Genomic DNA, 20,740 nt, shown 5'->3' with positions numbered 1-20,740 from the left:
AGAGGGCGGACTGCCCCGCCCCCAGCTATTCATTTCGATGGAAGTTGCTCAGTGGCGTTTGAAGTACCCAGAAGTCTGACGGAAGTACCATTATAACTCTATCTTTGGCTCGAGCGCGGTCTCAACTTTGAGGTCACTTTTGACACACTTTCGTCATGATGTCACTGAACGTCCGCCACTTCCATGAACGTCCTGCAGTTTTCAGTGATTGGCGGCTTCAACGTTGACCAGCCGCTCTGGGGGCCTGGTCGGCCTGTAGATCGACTATTCTTGGCAAAGCGATTTCGTGTGGAGGGAATTTTGACTATCGGGCCTGGCTCTTTAGCTGACTGGTAACGTACGCGCCATAGGATTTATGGGCTACACTAGAGTTACAAAGTGCAAAGTGCTGGGCTAGAGTTACATGTTTAGTTGGGCTCTCAACTAAACATGTACCTGTAGGGTTGAAGTGCTTAATGTACCATGTGTACTGTGAGGCCTGAGCATGACCCTAGAGTGCTCCAGGCAGCGTGCTGTGCATGTGGCTCTGTCATGGTGAATCTTTGACTAAACCGTACAGAGGCTGAGGCAGGGTGCATGTCATGTATGGGTTCCCTGTAACAGCGTACATGACTGAAGCTGGGGAAAGATGAGATTGTGAGATGTTGAGCCACTCTGTACCTGTACCTTAAAGGATATTCTGCCATCAATACGTACCATCATTCTATCATTGTCTGCGTAGTTCACAGCCATATTTAGTGCAGATACAATGTATTCTGTTAATGCCTTTATTTTTTAGATTTCAAGCATGTATTTGTTGCACATCTTGTCCATGATTGAAATGTTACCAAACGTAGGCCGTAGGCCATGTTGTTTAAACATCATTGCACGTTGCTAAGCCTTGTACGTACATTTAATTACATCAATCCTTTTTCCGAGGATTCTTTTTGGCTTGACTTTTTAAGATGCATTAAAACAATGATAACCCAATAGAAAATGGTGGGCAATATCGTCAAGTACACGGACCCAGTCATAGTCACTGGGCTCAACGTGCCGTAAAGTCCTTTAATTTCCTGTCTCTCTCTCTCTCTCTGTAATCTTTCAGGTGTAATGGGTGAATACGAGCCCAAAATCGAGGTCCATTTTCCCACATCGGTCCTGGCCGCCAAAGGAGTGATTGTGCGACTGGAATGCTTCGCTTTGGGAAAGTGAGTAAAACAGAGATAAACCCTCACAGCTTAAAAAAAAGTCAAATTACAGCACTATCTTACAATCTGCATCCGACCCAGACACCGCATTATCACATCGCTAGAAAGTATAAACATATTTTCCATGTTGCAAGGCTGCAGGATGTTTTTTTGCTTTGTTTTGCATTATTCCATCACCTGAATAGGATTCAGAATGTCTCCAGGGCGGGATGTTTAAAGCCAAATTTATGCTCCCGTTGCGTGCACCCCAGAAATAGCAGACCTACAAGCTCACAATGTGTCACGTCTGCGACACATTGTGAGCTTGCAGGTCGGCTATTTCCGTCACGCCGTCCGCGCGGTGAAGTATGAATCTTATAGTGACCGGCGTCTGACCGCACAGAGATGGCCCCGGCAGCGTCACAGACAGACAAGACAGACTTGAATAGATGGCATGTTAGTCCATAGAGGGTACACAAACCATCAGGACAGAAGCCCAGGCCCCGGGGAAACCATGTGTCCCTGATAATTGAGAGCCCTTAATGTAGAAATGTATTCAGCGTGCTTTCACTGTTTCATCTGTTATACGGATGTTTCCATTAAACCGTTGGGAGAGTATTGCCGTAAGCAAAAGAAAAAAGAAAAAAAATGTGCGGTGTTCATTTAAACTCTTGAGCCTTATACGGGTGTCGGGTTCCATTGTAGAGTTAAATTACCACTTCAGATTTGACTGTGTGCACAGACAGTTAACTCCCTACCTTATTATGGCTGTTAGTTCCTATCGCTGCGTTTGCAAAATGACACCCGCGCCGCACGCACGCACGCACGCACGCACGCACGCACGCACGCACGCACGCACGCATGTACACACACTCGCAGACACTCACAGACACTGTAGATTAGATTAGATTCCTTTTGATGAGCTTGGTATTCAAATGATTGCGCTCGCTGAACTGTGCAAAGGCCACGGCTGAAAATAAAAATGACCTTAATGCAACAAAATCTGAATCCACACAACGTTCATGAAGAAACTTAATTGAAAGACTTTTTTCCTTCTCCTTTATAATTTGTTTTCCGCCAAAGCGAAAGCTGAGTGGTTTTTACTTTGTGCTAAATGATTTTCATTTTCACAACATAACAATAAGCCCCTACGTCATTCCGTTTGTAATTATTTGCCATGAATTATTCATCGCCCGAATCCTATCTTTAAGTGCAAACAATCGCTAATCTACAGACGTCTTAAGAACCCTTGATTTTGTTGCTGTTCTTTCCGGCAATTAACTAACCACATTGCGATCAGTCGTTTTCGGAATATAGACATTGCAGCTCTCTCTCATACATATCCCCCATTGCCCCCCCCCCCCCCCCCCCTCCCGCACACCCCCCCCCCTGTGAAACTAAGCAGGCGTTTTGGATGCTTGTCAAACAGGCAAACAGCCCGAGACCTAGCCCTCTGCGCCGCTGCCTTCTCTCTCAAAGTAATTTGCGTGTGATGGCTTTCAGCTGGATGGTGATCCCGGTGACTTACCCTTTTTACCCACAGATGAATGATTGATCAATTGCACCCCATTAGGAAATGCCAGTCTTTATATAGCCCTGAAAATGAAGTTTAAATGGCTTTTGTTCTGCTGTCGATCAATATGTATGATGCCCCCACTGACTGTGGCAGGACAGGGGGAGGCGGGGGGCTTTGTGTCTGAATGCCAAACAGGACTGGTGTGACGTGATGCTGTCAGTTATGTCTGTGGTGCGGCAAAGGCTTTTCATTTAATCTGTGTGGCTGCTGATGTGCAGCATATTTTTCATTATGGGGGCGGCCATGGCTAGGAATTTAGGAATTTGAGGGTGGCTGGTTTGACCCCAAGCCTGTATACTGTACATGTGTCACTGAGCAAGACACTTAACCCCCATTACCTTCTGAGCAGATCTTTTTTTTTTAAGAGCCACTGCAGGCGCGATGTGTCCAGGATGTTGGAGTCTCTTTTCACACGGAGAGAAAAAAATCACACCCGTGTGAACTGTGTGGTGCAACTCTTCTCTCTCTCTCTCTCTCTCTCTCTCTCTCTCTCCCTCTCTCTCTGTGTAATTAGCAGGCAACAGTGCAACACTATCTCGCTCTCTCTGTTTCTGGCTCAACAGCGCCACTTTTGCCCCTACTGCTACTCATAGTCACATAGGTGAGGACATACTCTAAGGGACGGACGGACATTGCTGTTCCTTGGAGTGGTTGCACCACTCAAAAACATCAACCACGACCATTGGTTCATGAGTTAGGGCCCATGGAAAAGCTTGTTTTGACCAAAAACAGCCTGGGATAAAAATCTGTGATAAATCCCTTTTTTTAATCAGATAACACTAGGGCCGGCAGAACAATTCCAGTTCCTGCCTGTTGCAGTAGCCTAGGATCATTCAGGCGGTGGCGACAAGCGCCCTCTAGTGTACTGAAAGCACACAATCTAGTCTTTCTCGCTTTTGGCACCCAGGACTTTAATTTTACTCCACTATAGATCTTGGAAGCTTGTTGAGTTATTATTACAGAATATACATTTACCACTTCAGCACTATTATCTTTGGCTATTTCCAAAATATTCTAATACATTATACTGTACATTATGGCAAATCCCATAGATGCGTTTTTCATCGCTAGAAATGCCAAAACGCGACGATGCATGCTTTTCATTGCTAGAAATGCCAAAACGCGACGATGCGCGTTTTTCATCGCTAGAAATGCCAAAATGCGACGATGCGCGTTTTTCATCGCTAGAAAGGCCAAAACGCCACGATGCGTGTTTTTCATCGCTAGAAATGCCAAAATGCGACGATGCACGTTTTTCATCGCTAGAAAGGCCAAACCGCCACGATGCACGTTTTTCATCGCTACAAATGCCAAAACGCGACGATGCACGTTTTTCATCGCTAGAAATGCCAAAACGCGACGATGCGCGTTTTGCATCGCTAGAAATGCCAAAACGCGACGATGCACGTTTTTCAGAGCTAGAAATGCCAAAACGCGACGATGCGCGTTTTTCATCGCTAGAAATGCCAAAACGCGACGATGCGCATTTTTCATCGCTAGAAATGCCAAAACACCACGATGCGCGTTTTTCATCGCTAGAAATGCCAAAACGCGACGATGCGCGTTTTTCATCGCTAGAAATGCCAAAACACCACGATGCGTGTTTTTCATCGCTAGAAATGCCAAAACGCGACGATGCGCGTTTTTCATCGCTAGAAATGCCAAAACGCGACGATGTGCGTTTTTCATCGCTAAAAATGCCAAAACGCGACGATGCGTGTTTTTCATCGCTAGAAATGCCAAAACGCGACGATGCGTGTTTTTCATCGCTAGAAATGCCAAAACGCCACGATGCGCGTTTTTCATCGCTAGAAATGCCAAAACGCGACGATGCGCGTTTTTCATCGCTAGAAATGCCAAAACGCGACGACGCGCATTTTTCATCGCTAGAAATGCCAAATGCCACGATGCGCGTTTTTCATCGCTAGAAATGCCAAAACGCGACGATGTGCGTTTTTCATCGCTAGAAATGCCAAAACGCCACGATGCGCGTTTTTCATCGCTAGAAAAAAGACGCGCATCCATAGCAACCGGAGCAATGCGAAAAGGTAAATTGACGGTCACCGCTTTCATATATGGAGTATACGGCTGTCTACGAACATGTACGTAGTTAGCACCTTTAGTACCTTTAGCTTTAGCTACGATTATAAACGTAGAAAGCAGAGAAAAAGTTAAGTAAAACATTTGAGTATGTTTTCTACCACTGACTGGGTAAAGCTGTAAAGCAATCAGCCCTCCCCAATGACCATAACATACTCCGTTTTGTCATTGTATACAGGATACAGCATAGAGCCGCACAATTACGGCAAAAATTATCTTTATTTATCACAATTGACGATAATGATTATTTTATTGGAAAATGTTTTTTTAATCATTTTCTCCATTGTTTTATTCTGTGCTATATCATATGATCTGTATAATGGCCTCTGTGATCCTGTTGGATGTGGACATTGCATAAAGTGTTGCTTATATTAACTAAATTAATTCATAAAATAACTTGAGGGCATATGGTGCAACAGCAGACCAAACAATATGTTTGGATTAATGTCTAGTTACCCAATTACATAGGCCTATGCAAACCATGAAAACAGAACAACAACTTTCAATTAATTGTGGTTAACTGTGCAGCCCGCCATGAGGTTCAAGTTTCCATTTTAACCCATTAAAACCTGGTAAGCATCAACCATCGTTTTAGATTGTGTTGGCTATTCAAAAATATCTAGATAGCCTACAAGCTCACAGAGTGAGAGATTTTGAAGTTAGACACCTGGTCTGATTTTCAAAATCACATTTGAATTAGACGATCAAACCCTCTATATATACCCTAAATATGCTTACAATGACTTAACTATAATTGATATGTGCTAATTGGATCACCAAAATGATTTGTCTATGATGAATAATAAATTAAGGAGTCTTTTCAGTCATTTCTAGTGGTCAGATTTTGGTAGACTTTTGATATGTTATGAATAATTAAGGTCTGGCGCCTATCTGAGTCTTATGGGATTTGATCGATCTCAGTATTAAAGAGCTCTAAATGAGATGAGTCTATTTCTCAGGAGAAAACAATGAGAAACATACATTTGAGATGCAACAATGCTGCTACATTGAGCAACATTTAAGCCATTTTTTAGATCTCCTGTATGGCTCATCAGAGGTTCCATCTGAGACATACTGAGTCTATTTCTCAGGAGAAAACGATGAGAAACAGGAGCCATAAGCTGATATCTCCTTTTTGCCTCACATTGATCTAATTTATGGCTTAAGAAACAAATGAGCCAGAGATGAGATCTCAAACTTGGATTATGCTTTCCTCTGGGTTGTGCCACATATATATTGGATCAGAACCAGAAAAGATGCCATTGTCTTACATTGGACCCATTTGTACGCTCTTTGTTTAACAGAGGGATCAATAATGACGTACAAAAAACAGCACAACAACACTCCAAGCTATATTGCAGAAATGTGGTTCTGAAATCTCATGCAATATTCAGCCTTTATGAGGCAACAGCCAGACATAATAATGTCAACCCTCTCTACCTGCTTTTATGTCTGACCCATCATGACCCATTATTATGCCCATTATGAGACATTGTCTAAGCACAATGAAACAGTGATTTGTACAGTGCAATGATCACAGTGACACTGTATCTGAGCATTTCACACTGAGTATAGGCGTGCAGTGAAGTGAAGCCTGACGCCGGCCTACATTCTTTATACCATAACCTTGCCATCTGTTATTATCACCATATGTCCCCCATCCAAACCACACATCCAGACATAGCAAAGTCATGCACTTACAAATCAAATTAATTTTGTTTACATGCACTGAACACTGTATACCAGTGCTTCTCAAACATTTTCATGACAAGGCCCCCCAAATTGTTTTGGCTGTGGCTCTGGTTATGACAGTGGTTCTCAAACTTTTTCATGTCAAGGAAGGACCTCCACAATTGTATTTGGCCATGGACCCCAAGAAAAATGTTGTTCCAGGGAATACGAGACTGCTTGCCCCTTTACCAACTCGCCCCGGGCGTACAGCCGGCGGAACAGCGCGGCTTGGTATTCCTAAAGTAATCTAAGTAAATGATGCTTAAACGGTTAAACCTTAACCTTATTCCTAACCTCAACCTCAGTAAAACGATGCCTAAACCTAACCCTATTCCTAAACTTAACCCCAGTAAAACTATGCCTAACCCTAAACTTATTTCTAACCTTATTCTCAGTAAAACAAAATAAAGAATACAAGAACTGCCGCACCGAGCTGTCGGCGTGAGGTCGGCGGAAAAAATCTGGGGCGAGATGGAATTGGGGCGACCTGACCTGTTACCGTTCCAGGGAACCCTAGCTCTGGTCCATAGCCTTAATGCTCTTGCTGCCTTGCATTAAGGCTATGGAACTGATTGGCTTCCTGCCTCGCATGAAATGCAGACCAGCCTCTCCTCTGTAGCGAAAACACAAATGTAATGTTTTACCTACTCACCAATACAAAGACGGGTTGTGTAATTATAAAGCCTTGGTTCCTTAGTGGGCGCACTTTGAGCCCCCCACCACACGTATAAATGCACGTTTTGGCCAGTAAGGGATTTAGTTTTCACCGGGAAAAATACTAATTTTAGTTACTCCACTGCGCCCTCTACCGATATTGCCAAGAGAAAAGATTTGAATGGGTTAAAGTTGTTTGGATAAAAGTAAAGTGTCATAGAAATGCAGAACATTTGCTACACGGAATCCATGCAATAATTATGTTCTTGTGATGTCAGTTCCCATTGAATCCGCAACCGTGACCTGCACAGGCGTTGACAAAAGCTATTAAGTTAAGACACAAAAGAATCTCAAAGGCTCTGTGGACTCATGTTCTCTATTTTACAGTAACTGGAAGACAAACTGCGTGGTCATGGCTGCCTGCAGCAGTTCTCCCTGAGTCGTAATCAGTGTATTGGTCGAGTTCATTCACAAGGGCAGTGGTTGAAAAACATACTCAAATGTTTTACTGAAGTAAAAGTATCAATACTGAAATGTACTAGCGCTAGCTGTTAGCATAAACCCCAGCTCCAGGGGCCAGCATACACGTTCACTTTAGAAGTCGGCTCAAAATGGCCGATTAGTTACCACTCCCGGTTCACAGGGGCAAATCACGGGGTCTTCTTCTTGGCCTTTTTTCGTGCATTCTGTTGGCACTGGCGCCACAGCGCCGGAGTCAATGGAGGCATGGAATCGGTTAAGTTACAGTACAGTACTTAAATGTACTTAGTTACTTTCCACCACTGCACAAGGGCAAAGGCATGGGTCTTGGGAGCTTGATCTATGTGTTCACAGAAAGACAATGAAAGCAAAGCTGTACAAAGCAAGAAATAGGGGGAAATATTAATAAAGAATGCGATCTATGTTCAATAGCGGGTGACAATGTACGTACAGTATCTCGTTACGGACAGGCATAGTGGAGTTAGTACGGTGTATTATGCTGGCTGCTGTTTTATGTTTACAGAATTTGGAAATAGAACAATGCATACATTCTCTGAATTGACATATACTTTATAGTATACTGTAGCACTTTGGATATGGCTAATTAATGCGGTTGTGGGGTGTGGATACGAAGGTATTATGCCGGCATATTCCAGGGATATGGACACAGTTCCCTGCGTTCAGAATGTTTAGGAGGGAATCAAACCTCACCCTGGCAGGGCTTGTTTTCATCGGTCCACTGTGCAGAAAATCCATTGTCACTGGGAACCATAGTAAAAACTGTTTCCTTAGAAAGGTGGGTCTGTGTTGCACCCCAGTTCATTTTCACAGATTGATTGGTTGGAGATTGGGCATGGTAAAAGTCACAGTGTCCAATGCAAGTTCTTTTCTGAATGTTATATGGTGGCATCAAATTATTTTTTGTGTGAGGAGAACCGCTATCTGTATACTCCCGGAGGGGTTTAGAAAAGGCCTTTTCAGATGGTAAGTGTCAAGTACTTGACACGGCCACTCAGCTCTCACCCGCTCGCAGAATTGCTCCAGTCGGCTTGTCTCCCCGCCTGCCTGCCTGGCTGGCTTGTGTGGTAGTCCCTGTGACAACAATGCAGCTGGTTAAGCATTGCCTGTCAAACAAAGATTGCACTATTGTTCGAAAACAAGCATAGACTATATCTAAAATATAGGTGAAAGAGGTTGGATAAGTTGGATTACAATTATGAATGAACCTGTTCAGTAGCGTAACCAGGTATTACATTTTAGGGAGGCAAAAATATGCAGATTTTGTCGTTGCACATTTTGTCGTTGCAACAAGTTTTCAAAGAGATTGTACTGCAGGCGAATACAGGTCCACTCAGACCCCCACACCTGGCAACCCAAGAGACAAAGGCATACAATTACATTCCTATGGACGAGGGTCGCACTACAGCATGGACAAGCCCCTGAATGGGCGAGGAGCCAATCCGCTGCCCACTAATAGTTCTCGGGTTTGGTGTTTTTTTTTTTTTTTTTTACCTCAGTCAGTTTTTCTCTCAGAGGCAACTCTATTTTAAATTTGCCTCTGAGTTTGTTATGCAGCAGCCGAATCTTACACCTCACTGCTCCGTGCTCCCTCATATATTTATTATTTATGTATATTAAACCAAACGGCCTGGAAGGACAGATTCAAGTAAACAGTTGTTAACTTTGTTTTCAAATATGATGCTTTGTATGGTCCCGTTAATATTAACAATGTTCTTTTAAGATGCATCATTAGTCCTCATAACGTCCATTGGATTAAACATTTTCAAAAAAATAATATTCTTTTTTTTCTTACAGGGTGAGTAATCGATAGAAAAAAGTATCCCTTCAAGGTTGCTGTCGGGCATAAACCTTTTATCTCCATATTTGAACGTAAATTAAAACCCTACTTGATCATACTACAGCGTAACACAAACCTATCAAAAGTAGCACATCTACAAGCTCGAAACGCGTCTCGAAGCGGCATGTTTTGAGGCTTGTACAGTATAGTATAGATGTGCTACTTTTGCTATTTTTAAATTTGCATCCTGAAAAGTAACAGTTTTGGACCTAATGAGGATTCCACCTGAAACGATATTCTCCTTTATATTTGTCTCGCTCGGCTGATGCATGCTTGACGTCAACATGCATGTCGATCAACAATTGACAGATCTTCTGCCACGCTTTGTACCTCTGTGTCTTTTGTTGAGCAAGTTACTAAAAAACAGTAATAATTACCTATTACTCGTTACTAGCATGGAGCCTGCCAGAAACGGCGAACACGGAGGGTTAAATTAATACCCTAGCCCGCCAACCGCGGCTTTCTCGTGTTCCAGGGTTTACATTCTTTAATCCATGTTTTGATCCGATTGTATCGTTAGCCACCAGTCGCTAACACAACGAGAGACAACAACACCAAGTAGGACAGTGGGCGCGGCCATTTTGAAAATGTGCGCGCATCCACTTCCATTCTAAGCCCTGCATTCAAAGCCCTGTATCTCAGAAACGACATTGAGGGGCAGTTTTCAAGCGTTTTCAACGGCCTGTAGCAGGCGCTGTGATACTCGTGGTCGGGTTTTTCCACCACCGACGAGAGAACAACAACCAGTCAAGACACCACACACTGTAACATGCGATTACAGATATTTGGCTCTTCAAAGTAGCCTAAGTGTTACGCGCGATAAAACCCTGGCAGTAAGTAATAGGGTATACAAATATATAATTTTAAAAATCTCCGTCTTCATCCTACGAACTGATATGGCTGAACATAGTGAACAGGACTAGTAGGTAACCTAAAAAAAACATGCAGTAATCCTGGTCTCTACACTGTCGTCGTCGTCCCCCCTGCTCAGCCGGGGTGTCTGATGGAGGGGAAAGGAACTTTTGTACTTTTACTCAAGTACATTTTGAATTCCGGACTTTTACTTGTAACAGAGTATTTCTACACTGCAGAATTTATAATTGTACTTAAGTAAAACATGTGAGTACTTCTCCCACCACTGATCACACCTCAGCGCTGCCAGGGCACGTGCCGTTTTCCTCATTCTGAATTTTGATTGGATTAAAAAAAGAAAAACGAAAAGAGAATGCCCTGTTTTCCATCTCCACCCATGGGTTGATTGATGGGTCTGCTGGAGCCTTCAATGATGTCACATTTCCATCTCTCACAGGCCTGTCAGTGGACATACTAGCCCATACAATGTAGTAAGACGTTCTCTGTGCGTGCACGTGCTGCTGCACATCTATCATGTGGATCTATAGCAGCGTGGTGTGATGGATGGGCCTTTGGCTCTGACACTAATCATAAAAATCTCTGGTGCAATCGTGACCTCACTTGAATAGTGTCGGTGGGGGGCGTTGCCTCGGAATACCTTGAATATCGCTGCTGTCAGGGCAGAATCCTCCCATATCCATATTCAAACTTTTTCAACTCCCCCCCGCCCCCAATAAATTAACGCCGTACTTGGATCATATACAGCGTCGCATATACTGTAAGTGTCAAAATAGCAGATCTGCTACTATTGGTATTTTTAAAAGGGATACCTGATGAAGGTCGTAATAGACCGAAACATTGAAACTTTAGACTGCTATACATTGTGCAGGACTTCATTTATCTCTGTATTCTTCAAAGTAACAGTTTTGGACGTGTGAAGTTTCCACCTGACAGAGACGATATCGTCCATGTCCCGGGTTGCTCAGTCTGTAAATCATTCAATCATTGGACTGGATCGCAAAAAAGTTTGTCATGGGTTTATGTCTGCCAACATAACCACGGAAATTAATTCACGCACAGTAGGTCAGGTCAGAATCTGTACTGGGTTTGCTGGGTCGTTTGTAGATCTGCTAATTTCAGAAGATTGTTATGCATTTGAAAATACTTTAGTACTTGTACTCAAGTAAAAACATTGAATTTGGACTTTTACTTTTCTACACTGCAGTATTTATACTTTTACTTCCACCACTGGTGTGTTAATGCGATCTCTCCTCTCCTCTCTCCAGTCCCGTTCCAACCATCACGTGGAGGAAGATCAATGGCAACATCCCCGCCAAAGCCCGGCTGCGGAAGTCCCAGGCCGTGCTGGAGATCCCCAACATTCAGCTGGAGGACTCGGGAACGTACGAGTGCAAGGCTGAGAACCCACGGGGAGGCACGGCGTTCAAAGGCCATCTGCAGGTCTACAGTGAGTCCAGTCGGACAGTCAGTCCATTGTTCTTCTGTAACATCGTGTTCTTCTTTCACTTCAGAGTGCACTGAAGAATTGTCTTGAGATGAGTTCACCTGGATAGGTCGAATACTGTTTCCTAAACTTGTGCTGTATTTGGACTATCTTACCTCGTATAGAACTGTGACATACTTTTCTACGGGATTTATCCTAGCAGTTTTTATTTGATTTTGATTTTTGTGCTTTAAAAAAAATGTATTTCTCACGTGAGTAGCACACAATTGTTTTCATGTGCAGTGTGTGTGCGTGCGTGCGTGCGTGCGTGCGTGCGTGAGTGCGTGCGTGCGTGCGTGCGTGCGTGCGTGCGTGCGTGCGTGCGTGCGATATACAAGCGATACATGTGATTTAGACATCATGTGATTTAGACACCATAGAAATCTACAATGCGTTAAAGTATAACTTCTGAGTTCAGGGTTACTGCACAGGGGCCACAATTGCTAGTGAGAACCTAACATCTGAAAAGGAGCCGTCGCGCATGGAAAATACACCAGAACCTATGAAATAGGTTAACACGGTTCACTTAGTTCTTGTAGCCTCAAAGAGACCCAGGAGAGACAGCGCGCAATACATACGAAGCTGCATTCCAGGCACGTGTAAAGCGTTTTCCTCTTGCATATGGCAAATGCACCCTCTCCTTTTAATTTTTTTCCCTTCTGCATGGTTTGAATTTGATTGAATGATTATGGTCAGAACAGTTGCCCGAGCACAATGGAAGTTCAAACTACCAGCTGACCTGTGCAAATTACGTCCAGCGTGAGCCTGCTACAAATACAAATGAGTTTCCCTTCTGTCCCTGTGATGTGGAGAGAATGGAAGATGCCGAGGATCACAGGGCCTTGGACGCGCTGTCCCGCCAAGGCTGAGAGGCACTTCATTATCTCTGCCCACCCTCCCCGATCACATGCACGCACACGCACACACACACGCACACGCACACGCACACGCACACGCACACACGCACACGCACACACGGACACACGCACACACACACACGGACACACGCACACACACACACGGAAAACAGCAGTTCCTCAAGGAGCTTTTAGTCTTTTCTGGAGGTTACTTGAGACTGCATGATTAATGCTCACGCACATTGTTTTACATTGACAATATTATTTCTGTTCAGTGATTTATGTGTTTGTGTGTTTGTCTGTTTGCTTATTACCGGTATTCATTCATGAGAATATGTAACTATAAAAATGTTACTATATTTATGGAGGGAAAGAACTGAAGAAAGATTCGAGCACTCAAGAATAACGGGAGGAAAACGCTATAATAAATAATAAAGCCTTTATTCAAACAAGGCTAAGGCGACATGTTTCGACCGCAGCCAGTTTTCATCATGCCAGCTTCCATTGTGCAAACGTACAATCAACACACGCATGGAACGGAATGGATAGTCATTAGATGATTACATCAGTCACTCAAGGTTTTAACATCACGCATGAGTGGGTTACAATCACATGAATAATACGTGAATGGGACAATAAAGCGTTACAGCAGAGTAAAGAAAACACAAAACTAGAAATATTTATTACAAAAGAAAAACAAAACAAAACCCATATATTGTCGCTGTTGGGCAGAAAGCTTGTGTCTCCATATTTCAACTTGTTATGTTTTTTTTGTCACGTGATGACCTACTTCGTTAAGTGTCAAGCAAAAGTAGGGAAAATAAACGACCTATACATGTAGATCGGCTATTTTCACTAGTTCAGTAAAATGTCGTTCCATTTCCTGAAAACTAACAGTTTTGGACATACATGTTTTCCACCCAACAGTGATGATATACTGTACCTCTAACCTTTACAAGCCAAGGACCCCCAAATTGATATGTATTTGGCCACAAAACCCCATCTGAAAAGGTGTTGTGCCAGGGAAGAGAAGATTTGTATTATTCAAAATAATAATACAAAAAAATCTTACAAACATTTTCGATAGTTTTCAGAAAATTGTAAAAAAAAAAAAAAAAATCAGGTGTACAGGGGGGGGACTTTGAGTACCACTGCTATAATAGACTGTAAACAACTAGTGCATGCACAGCGCTCTGCACCTGCAGCTAAACATGCATGCCCCACATGTGTCTCGGTCACATTGTGAAGGGTTGCTGAACCCTCTCTCTCTCTCTCTCTCTCTCTCTCTCTCTCTCTCTCTCTCTCTCTCTCTCTCTCTCTCTCTCTCTCTGTCTGTCTGTCTGTCTGTAGCTCTCCCTCAGTGGATCAGGATGATTAATGACACTCAGATGGATAGCGGCGAGAAGCTTCAGTGGGAGTGCAAGGCCACGGGGAGGCCCAGGCCCACCTACCGATGGCTGCGTAATGGTTTGCCCTTGACCCCCCAGGTGCGTACACCCCTATACCAAACAAATTATCCTGTCTTTTTACTGATGACTCCTCCGAAACATCTGAATTATTCCTGACGGGAAGTGGGAAAAAAAAGTTGACGCTGCGCAAAATGTATACTCGTGTCTCTCTGTTCCCATTACAAAGGGGGTTTACTTCACTTGCAGAGTGTGTGTGTGTGTGTGTGTATGTGTGTATGTGCGTGCGTGCGTGCGTGCGTGCGTGCGTGCGTGCGTGCGTGCGTGCGTGCGTGCGTGCGTGCGTGCGTGCGTGCGTGCGTGCGTGCGTGCGTGCGTGCGTCCGTGCGCCTTTGCTTGCTTGCCTGCTGTATCACAGTGGCTCTCAAACATGTTCATGTCAAGGACCACCGGATCGATACGTGTTAAGCCGTGGACCGCCATTTGAAAAGATTGGGTGCCAGGGACCCCCGTAGGAGAAGATGTTTGTTAGATTAGATTTAGTAGGTCTACAGTCACATCACAAAACAGTGGCTGAGATGTGTTTTTATGCACACTGTCACAAACAGTTTAACCATTGATCTGAATCCTCATTCTTAATACATTCATTTGGCTAACTTCACTACAGTAATTAAATGAATTAACCACTTTAAAAACCGGTGTCCCTATTTTGGGCATGTGTTAATGATAATGACGCATTTTTGATCATGTATAAAATAGGGCTTAAATAGTTAACCTGTTCCTTATTTTGCCGGGGACCCCCTGGAACCCCCTGGAGGACCCCTGGAGGTCCGCTGTGAGGACCCATGCCTTATCTCACACCATAACGCCTGGTCCTGCTTCTTGTCACAGTGGAACAGGATGGAGGTGATGAACGGAGAGCTGGTCATCCGCGACGTGCGGCAGGAGGACTCGGGAATGTATCAGTGTGTGGCAGAAAATAAGTACGGCGCCATCTATTCCAGCGCTGAACTGAAGGTTTTAGGTATGTTCATACATGCATTCCAACTCTGAACAGTATGTTTGTTTGTTCATTCATTCAGATCGTGTTGCTCTGGAAATATTGTCAGATATACCTCGAACAAACAGATTTATTTCTAATATTGTGATTGTAAATAGGGGGGGGGGGGGGCTGGGGTGGACGTGGACATGCGAATGGTTGAAGATAAAGTCAGAAGTTTCTTTTCATCTAAAATGTCACTTAATTCTAATTCAGCATGAGCTCATAGCTATTTGACTTTGCACTTTAAACGTCCAGGTTGAAATAGGGCTGTGTTAAGGCTAAGTGCGACATTTATTTTTGGTAATAAATTGAGAGGGGCACCTTCTCCCGTCTACTACTCACTTAATTTTCTTTGCAAAGCAGGAGGATGCTGACAAGCGTATTGGCATTGTCTGTATGTTATAGTGGCTGAGAGGCACAGGTGATTGATATGCAAGGCGGGAGAAGGCCAAGCCGCACGATGCGACTGATTGGCAATCAATGGTCCCTGATTTAACCCAAACTGTGGTGTGCATGAATAAAACAAGGCGTCCTCATGGCGTATTCAGCACAGTGCCTGCATAGATCAAGTGTAGGAGAACCTAAACCAGTGTGGTCATTACTTCAAAGTCAATCGAAACCTAGTCATGGCATGGCATGAGTGGACAAATACTACTGCTTCTGAGAAACACCCATGTTATCACCACTGCTTCTGAAAGGAACAATCAACACTTTTTGTACTCACTCGTAGGACAGTACAGAAGTGACCATTTAAGTGTGTTGTGCATTCGACCACAGTGGAGGCATTCCTTACCAAGGTGCAAAGTACCAACGTCTTAAGCATGCTATTCACCAGCTTGGTTACAATTGTAAACTGCTTGTGTTTATATTAGGAAGCCTCTGTAATGTCCATCAATTATTTGGGGAGGCCTGCAGATTGCAGTAATGCCCAAGCCAAGAGCTAATAAGATATTGGCTAAAGTCTGTGCAGTGTCTGTGATGATTGGCAGTCGCCACACATGAAGGAGACGATGCTTCCTGTATCTGTGATCTCTATCCCAAGTTTGTGCATGTACTATTGTTTTCTTGTTGAATGTGAAAATAAATAGAGATGTTACCTGTGTGTGTGTGTGTGTGTGCGTGTGTGTGTGCGTGCGTGCGTGCGTGCGTGCGTGCGTGTGTGCGTGCGTGCGTGCGTGCGTGCGTGCGTGCGTGCGTGCGTGCGTGTGCGTGTGTGTGCATGTGTGTCTGAAACAAGCAGTGTTGATTTTGTCGTCTAAAACTATGACGAAAAATGTTCGTCTGCCACCTTTTAAAACCTGACAAAAATAAAAACTAAGCTATGATGACTAAGACTAAGTCTATTGGCAATTTCGTCAACAAATACAAAAACTAGACTAAAATGTTAGGTAGGGAATAGTGCTGAAGAGATCCAGTAGAACTAAAAGACAAGTCATATTTTGTTTTTGTTGTATTTTGTTTGGTTGTGCTCAGGTGTTGCAGATCTACAAGCAACACGTTGTGTCTGCTATTTTCAGCATGCAACCAACAAGGGTAAAATCAGCCATTATTAATCAAGGCCCACCAAAATACATTTTTGTCGACAAAATAATCTGTACATTTAGTCGACCAAAATCTTCTGATATTTAGTCGACTAAAACATTTCAGATAACTAAAATATGACTAAATTAAATGTTATTCAAAAGAAAGTGGGCCTTGATCCAGATAAGGTTGGGAACGACTTCAATATATCTGATAGTGGCCATACTGTAGCTGATTCCAGTATCTGATGACTTGATTAGACGTATTGTTCCAGAGGGATATTTGTTTTCCCCAGCCTAGCTTTTCAAGTGAGGCACTTTGTTTAAGCCACAAGGATCGAGTGAAACATAAAACCCCTGCTAACGTTTGTTCCTGACATGTTGGAGAAGGAGAGAATGTTCGCACACTGTTGAGTAGCTCCCACTGGAAAATGTATTTAATAAAGGATGACAAAGTTTCGAACCCTTATGGGTCTTCGTCAGGTACGTCATACCTGTCATACCTCTCCTTCTCCTGTACGTATCTTTTTGTTCAGCACCTAAACGTTTTTTTTAGAGTGCGTACTTCTCTTTGGATTCCGTGTTCTTGACATGTTCCCAGCTCAAAGTATCTCTGCCCAGATGACATTATTCTGAAGTGACGATTTTTGGGGGGTGATCATCGGTGTCATGTGCTATTGTTAGAGCTAGGTGCGTGATTGGCTCTGTCATTCATGTCAACAGAGTTTGGGTGTGGGACAATGACTTTGGAGGAATATAATGTGTGTTTTTTTGGAGATGTCTCGAATTATGCTTTGTGTGGAGTAACAACAAGAGGTGGTGGGAAACAGCAAACAGAAAGTGCTCTCTGAACTTGCAGATAAGTTGGAGTATTTGCTTTGTGTACGGATAGAAGTGATGTGTTGTTGATCAAAATTGCCTTTATTGTCCAAAGTTGAGTCTGATGTATCTGAAGTCAACCTATTCTACTTGGATTTTAAAATACAGTAGTGTTCAGCTTCACAAGAACCCTGTCATATAAGCTGAACTATCCATTTGAATGGCAAGGCAGTTTGTATTCTGCATAGCACATTTCAACAACAAGGCAATTTAATGTGCTTTACACATAACATCAAGCACAGGAAACACAATTATACAATGGAATTAGGATGAATAAAACAAAAGAAGGAACCAAATAACAGACACAGTTACAAGGCGGAAGAGAAAGATAAAAGAAAAGTAACTCATTCAAAGGCAGCAGCAAACAGAAAGGTCTTTAGTTGAGTGTTTTTGAAGAAATAAAAGTGGCAGCAGACGTGCATTGATTACAGAAGGAGTTGTTTATTCCCCCCACTCCCTCCCTGCGTAGGTGTTCACACAATACTTTGTTCCACAATGACAAACTTCAGTCGAAGACATTGTACTTCTGGGATAATCAACAGCTGCCCAGGACGTCTCACAGGCTGGGTTGTTGCAACCTTTTTATTTTTATTACTGTTAAATAGTGTGTTAATTAGACAACATAGCGTTATGTAATTGTGTGTGTGTGTGTGTGTGTGTGTGTGTGTGTGTGTGTGTGTGTGTGTGTGTGTGTGTGTGTGTGTGTGTGTGTGTGTGTGTGTGTGTGTGTGTGTGTGTGTGTGTGTGTGTGTGTGTGTGTGTGTGTGTGTGTGTGTGTGTGTGTGCGTTTAATTAATTTATTTGTGTTTTCTTGTTTTGTTGCTGGTTATTGCATGGCGTTGCGCTATTGTTTCGACATTCATAACATAATGGTATAAGGTCAAAGACTTGGAAAATGTGTAATATTATTGCGTTCAGTGGAAATTATCATCTGGACCTGTAACTCAATTTTCACATAGTTTTCAATTAATTTTTAATTAACCACTTGAACCCATTATACTTTGTTGACTGGAGTCCCTTAGGGCTCTATTCTATGACCCTGCTTTTTATTCAAAACTCTTCACAGATGTAACACATAAATGCAACACGTTGTGAGCTTGTAGATTTGGAATATTAACCGAATGTTCACCCCAGGATATCGGCGCTTGGGTTCATAAACGATTTTCTCCCTGTCAGCTCCAATTATTGGGACATATCCGTTTGCCTTGAGGACAACTTGATTTACTGTCTCTGTTGCGTACTCTTTCTCTGAAGGGCAGTTCATGGCATTTTCAAGCCAGCAGAAAACAATTTGTATCCCAACCCCCCCACCCCACTAAATCCAGTATTCTGCAGCATGTCATTCTATGCAGTAAGTACTGACATAGTACATAGGCCTATATGTTCTAAGGGTTTTATTAATGATTATACAACCACAGCATTCTAAAAAAGAATGACAAAATAATAAAACTAACATACAATAGGGTGCCTAAACACTGTGTGTTTGGCTCCCTGCTGTTGCTCTATAAACTTTAAATGATTTATTGCCAAAAAATACATTTCTGATCTTGTACGATATCATGAACGCTCCAGACCTCTTGGGTCATCTGGGAAAAGGCCTGCTTTCTGTCCCTAACCCAAAGTAAATGTGGGGAAGCAGCATTTAGTTTTCATGCACCACATACAGTATCTGGAACTAACTCCCAGAAAACTGCTGGTCTGATGCCACTCTTATTTCTTTTAAAACACAACTAAAGCCCTGTCTGTTTGCCACTGCCTTTGATTGAGTTATACTTTTCTTTTTCTCATTTCTTTTCTATTCTGCACTGTAACTGCATTAATTGTACTTCCTTTGTTTTATGCATCCTAATTAGGGGTGCACGATTATAATATTAAGACGAAACGATATCCGATCTCCGATTATTTTCAAGGTCATATCTGCCGATACCGATTCTGATATTATACCGATTATGCTGCCTTCAAACATTAGAAATACAGAAAACAAAAGCAACAGAGCCATTGACGGTCACATTATTATTGTGTCATCAATATATGTGAAAATAATCTGGATTATTTTGAGACCGATCCGATACCGATATGGCATTTTAATGGACGATATGGCCGATTTCGATATGCTAACGATAATATTGTGTATCACTAATCCTAATGTCATTTGATAAGTGTGTTTCCATTGCTTGATGTTTTGTGTAAAGCACGTTGAACTGCCTTGTTGTGGAAATTTGCTATACACATAATAAAACAGCTTTGCCTCCCTTGCCTTGCCCTAAATAAAAGTAAACTAAAAATGTTGATTTGTTGATGTCCGAGAAGCCCCAGATTGAAATGAGGGTTGACACGGGGATGCACGGTCACCTCCCCTGTCGCTATTTGGACGCGGGTGACGGATGGTCTGGTAACCGTATCTGTCCCTGTCGGGCGTTCTTTTCCCAGTGACCTGTGTCCTTTTCAAGATGTCCACAAGCAAACACCATCAGGACAGATTACGTGGCTAATAACACCCGGCACATGAGCGATCGCTCCAGGCAAGACCAGGGCACACCCCCCCCCATGCTTTGATACCCCGCCCCCTGCTCCATGGCCTCTGGGGGGAGGGAGGATGGGTGGGTGGTGAATAGGGAGGGAAGGAAGGAAGGAGTGAGTGTAGGGGCAGTGGAAGAAATACTCATAGATATTTTACATACCGGCATGTAAAACCAGTGGTCTATACTATAGTAACTAAGTACATGTAGGCTACTTAAGTACATTATTTTTTTTTTCTCCCTTTGCTGGAGTATTTCCACTTTCGAGTACTTTTCCATCCACTACATCTCAACAGCAAATATTGTACTTTTACTCCACTACAAATATATGAAAACATTAGTTACTATGGTTACTTTGTAGATTATTATTATTATTACAAAGGACACTAACCACAGCCCTGTATATATTTCTGGCATTTGAAAATAGCAGATCTACTTCCCACCCGGTCTCTTAGGTCTGCCCATTCCATCAAACTGAAAGTCCTTCCAGCCCGTCTGTCCACCATGCTGTCAAGAACCTTCAGCCGGTTGTGCTGTTACTGTAATTATAGTAAACGAATGCTATAATACTAAAAAGGATAAAGATGAAGGGAAAA

General features: G+C 43.0%; 1 protein-coding gene across 4 annotated transcripts in view; it reads left to right on the top strand.

Moving 5' to 3' along the window:
• The window catches only part of cntn5 (contactin 5), a 162,712-nt gene that overhangs the window by 77,446 nt on the left and 64,526 nt on the right, over positions 1-20,740 (top strand). For all 4 annotated transcript variants that reach the window (XM_079513507.1, XM_079513508.1, XM_079513509.1 and 1 more), the window contains 4 exons: positions 1,085-1,187; positions 11,704-11,885; positions 14,129-14,265; positions 15,076-15,208. In XM_079513507.1, coding sequence (XP_079369633.1) covers positions 1,085-1,187; positions 11,704-11,885; positions 14,129-14,265; positions 15,076-15,208 — 555 coding nt within the window. The remainder of the gene's footprint in view (positions 1-1,084; positions 1,188-11,703; positions 11,886-14,128; positions 14,266-15,075; positions 15,209-20,740) is intronic.

The sequence above is a fragment of the Electrona antarctica genome, assembly GCF_951216825.1.
Source record: "Electrona antarctica genome assembly, chromosome: 11".
Taxonomy (NCBI): domain Eukaryota; kingdom Metazoa; phylum Chordata; class Actinopteri; order Myctophiformes; family Myctophidae; genus Electrona; species Electrona antarctica.
This window is presented reverse-complemented; position numbering and strand designations above follow the sequence as displayed.